Raw genomic sequence first — 3,739 nt, 5'->3', positions numbered from 1 at the left:
CTACACGGTCATCACCTTCTCAGCTCTGCTATACCTTCATCACCTTCTCAGCTCCGCTACAGTCATCACCTTCTCAGGTCCGCTACAACCTCATCACCTTCTCAGCTCCGCTACAGTCATGGACCAATCAGGCAGAAGCATTGCATGATGGGAAATGTAGTTTCCTATCTTGATTATAGACCATCTTTTAGAAAAACTTTTAAGTCAGGAACGGCAGCAGCTAGAAAGATGGGAGACAGCTCAAAATACTCAGGGGGACTTGGTGAGTAAGACCAGCTAGGTTTGGGGGCATTTAATTTTTTTAGCTCTTGGGGTGAATACCCCTTTAACTGTTTATTTGCTAAAGAATTCCACTAGCAGAGGAACTCTACATACACTAACACTATTATACACTACTATACACTAACACTGTTATACACTAACACTATTATACACTTTGGCCCCGTTCCCACTGAGCAAAGCTAGCGGAATTCCGCGACGGAATTGTCCGCCGCGGAATGCCGTTAGCCTCCCGCTCATAATGGGACTCTATGGGAGGCGCGCGCTCCTGCCCTGTCCGCGCTGAAGAATGAACATGTTCATTCTTCAGCGCGTATAGAGCAGCAGCGCGCGCCTCCCATAGAGTCCCATTATGAGCGGGAGGCTAACGGCATTCCGCGGCGGACAATTCCGTCGCGGAATTCCGCTAGCTTTGCTCAGTGGGAACGGGGCCTAACACTATTATACACTATTATACACTAACAAGTCGCTGGGATCCTTGTAACATTGGGAGTAACTAGTCGGACAATCTCTGGAACTTTGTGCACATTAGTCAGACATCTATCCTATAGACGCACTAGATGGCTCCATCATCACGTCAGAGAATCTTATTGGCATACACTATGGGGGACATCTATCAGGACTGGCGTATAGATATCAGAGTTCATCACTTGCTGGTCCTATACAGGATGGATGGAGGAGCATAGAGCCAGATGGCTGTGCAGGCCCGGTGGGCGCTCTACTCACTGCAGGGACCATTGTGTCTTGTGTCCCTTACGGCTTCTCCCCTGTGCAAATTATTTGAAATTTAGTAAGACTGGATATCTTTGTAAAACATTTCCCACATTCTGAACATGAAAATGGCTTCACCCCTGTGCGAATTTTTTGATGTTGAGTAAGACTGTATTTCTTTGTAAAACATTTCCCGTATTCTGAACATGAAAATGGCTTCTCCCATGTGTGAATTTTTAATGTTTAGCAACACTGGATTTCTTTGTAAAACATTTCCCACATTCTGAACATGAAAATGGCTTCTCCCCTATGTAAATTTTTAATGTTTAGCAAGACTGTATTTCTTTGTAAAACATTTCCCACATTCTGAACATGAAAAATGCTTATTCCTTGTGTGAATTTTTTGATGTTTTAGTAAGATCTGATTTCTGTAAAAAAACAAAAAAAAAATTTCTGACATTCTGAGCATAAAAATGGCTTCTCCCCTGTGCTAGTTATTTGATGTTTAGTAAGACTGGATTTCTTTGTAAAACATTTCCCACATTCTAAACATGAAAATACCTTCTTCCCTGTGCGAATTATTTGATATTTACTAAGACTGGATTTCTTTGTAAAACATTTCCAACATTCTGAACATAAACATGGCTTCTCTCCTGTGTGAATTTTTTTGATCTTTAGTAAGACTGGATTTCTTTGTAAAACGTTTGCCACATTCTAAACATGAAAATGGCTTCTCCCCTGTGCGAATTTTTTGATGTTTAGTAAGACTGGATTTCTTTGTAAAACTTTTCCCCCATTCCGAACACGAAAATGGCTTCTCCCTAGTGTGAATGTTTTGATGTTTAGCAAGACTGGATTTCTTTGTAAAACATTTCCCACATTCTGAACATAAAAATGGCTTCTCTCCTGTGTGAATTTTTTGATGTTGACTAAGACTGTATTTATTTGTAAAACATTTCCCACATTCTGAACATGAAAATGTCTCCTTCCCTGTGTGAATTTGTTGATATTTAGAAAGATCTGAATTCTGTAAAAATTTTCCCACATTCTGAACATGAAAATGGCTTATCCCCTGTGCGAATAATTTGATATTTAGTAAGACTGGATTTCTTTGTAAAACATTTCCCACATTCTGAACATGAAAATTGCTTCTCCCCTGTGTGAATTTTTTGATGTTTAGTAAGATTGTATTTCTTTGTAAAACTTTTCCCCCATTCCGAACACGAAAATGGCTTCTCCCCTGTGTGAATATTTTGATGTTGAGTAAGACTATTTATTTGTAAAACATTTCCCACATTTTGAACATAAAAATGGCTTCTCCCCTGTGCGAATTATTTGTAGTTTAGTAAGATCTGATATCTGTAAAAAAAACTTTTCCCACATTCTGAACATAAAAATGTCTTCTCTCCTGTGTGAATTTTTTTTGATGTTGAGTAAGACTGTTTTTCTTTGCAAAACATTTCCCACATTCTGAACATGAAAATGGCTTCTCCCCTGTTCGAATTATTTGATGTTTAGTAAGACTGGATTCCTTTGTAAAACATTTCCCACATTTTGAACATAAAATTGGCTTCTCTCCTGTGTGAATTTTTTGATGTTGAGTAAGACTGTATTTCCTTGTAAAACATTTCCCACATTCTGAACATGAAAATGGCTTCTCCCCTGTGTGGATTTTGTGATGTTTAGTAAGATCTGATTTGTGTAAAAAAAACTTTTCCCATATTCTGAACATGAAAATGGCTTCTCCCCTGTGCGAATTATTTGATGTTAAGTAAGACTGTATTTCTTTGTAAAACATTTCCCACATTCTGAACATGAAAAATGCTTATGCCTTGTGTGAATTTTTTGATGTCTAGTAAGATCTGATTTCTGTAAAAAAAAAAAAAAACTTTTTCCCACATACTGAGCATAAAAATGGCTTCTCCCCTGTGCTAATTATTTGATGTTAAGTAAGACTGTATTTCTTTGTAAAACATTTCCCACATTCTGAACATGAAAATTGCTTATCCCCTGTGCGAATAATTTGATGTTTAGTAAGACTGGATTTCTTTGTAAAACATTTCCCACATTCTGAACATAAAAATTGCTTCTCCCCGTGTGAATTTTTTGATGTTTAGTAAAATTGAATTTCTTTGTAAAATATTTCCCACATTTTGAACATGAAAAAGGCTTTCCCCCTGTGTGAATTATTTGATGTTGAGTCAGACTGGATTTCTTTGTAAAACATTTCTCACATTCTGAAAATGAAAAATATGGGACTTGTATAACAGGATGAGATGAGAGATCTTTGCTGTGAGGGGCTGAGGGTATATCTGGGATAGTGGACGGCTCCTCATATGTATCTTGTGTGATACGATCCTCTGAGGAGATCTGATGTCTTCCTGAGCTCCTGGTAGAATCATCTGGGCTGTTACCTGTAATGATGTCCTCCTTATACTGCTCATCACTGCCATATTCTGTCTTGTCTTTAATTATGTGTGTAGCGTTAATACAGTTCAGATCCTTCATGTTGTGATGTCCTCCTTATACTCAGGGACGGCTCCAGGTTTTCGTGGGCCTTTGGGCGACAGAGCCTCAGCAGGCCCCTCATTTACACACTATGCACAATAACGTGAGACACCACTAACATGTACCAACATACATTATTGGCATAGACACTTACTGATACTGACACACTCAGCCACTGACACACAGCAGGTACAACTCAGTCTTTCCCTCTTCCTCTCTGTCGGATGCTCTCCACACTGTA

At 38.8% G+C, this 3,739-nt stretch overlaps 1 protein-coding gene across 1 annotated transcript; it reads right to left on the bottom strand.

The window, feature by feature from the left end:
• Positions 1-1,032: 1,032 nt before the first annotated feature.
• Positions 1,033-3,498, bottom strand: LOC138794208 (oocyte zinc finger protein XlCOF6-like). Its single transcript, XM_069972989.1, has 9 exons — positions 3,405-3,498; positions 2,974-3,227; positions 2,769-2,859; positions 2,372-2,652; positions 2,036-2,312; positions 1,711-1,980; positions 1,449-1,559; positions 1,244-1,297; positions 1,033-1,190 (listed from the first exon to the last, which is right to left on the bottom strand). The coding sequence occupies exons 1-9, from the start codon at positions 3,496-3,498 to the stop codon at positions 1,033-1,035; spliced, it is 1,590 nt and encodes a 529-aa protein (XP_069829090.1).
• Positions 3,499-3,739: the final 241 nt, after the last annotated feature.

Source organism: Dendropsophus ebraccatus, chromosome 5 (assembly GCF_027789765.1).
Source record: "Dendropsophus ebraccatus isolate aDenEbr1 chromosome 5, aDenEbr1.pat, whole genome shotgun sequence".
Lineage (NCBI taxonomy): Eukaryota > Metazoa > Chordata > Amphibia > Anura > Hylidae > Dendropsophus > Dendropsophus ebraccatus.
Note: the sequence above shows the minus strand (reverse complement) of the source record. Positions and strands in the feature narration are given on the sequence as shown.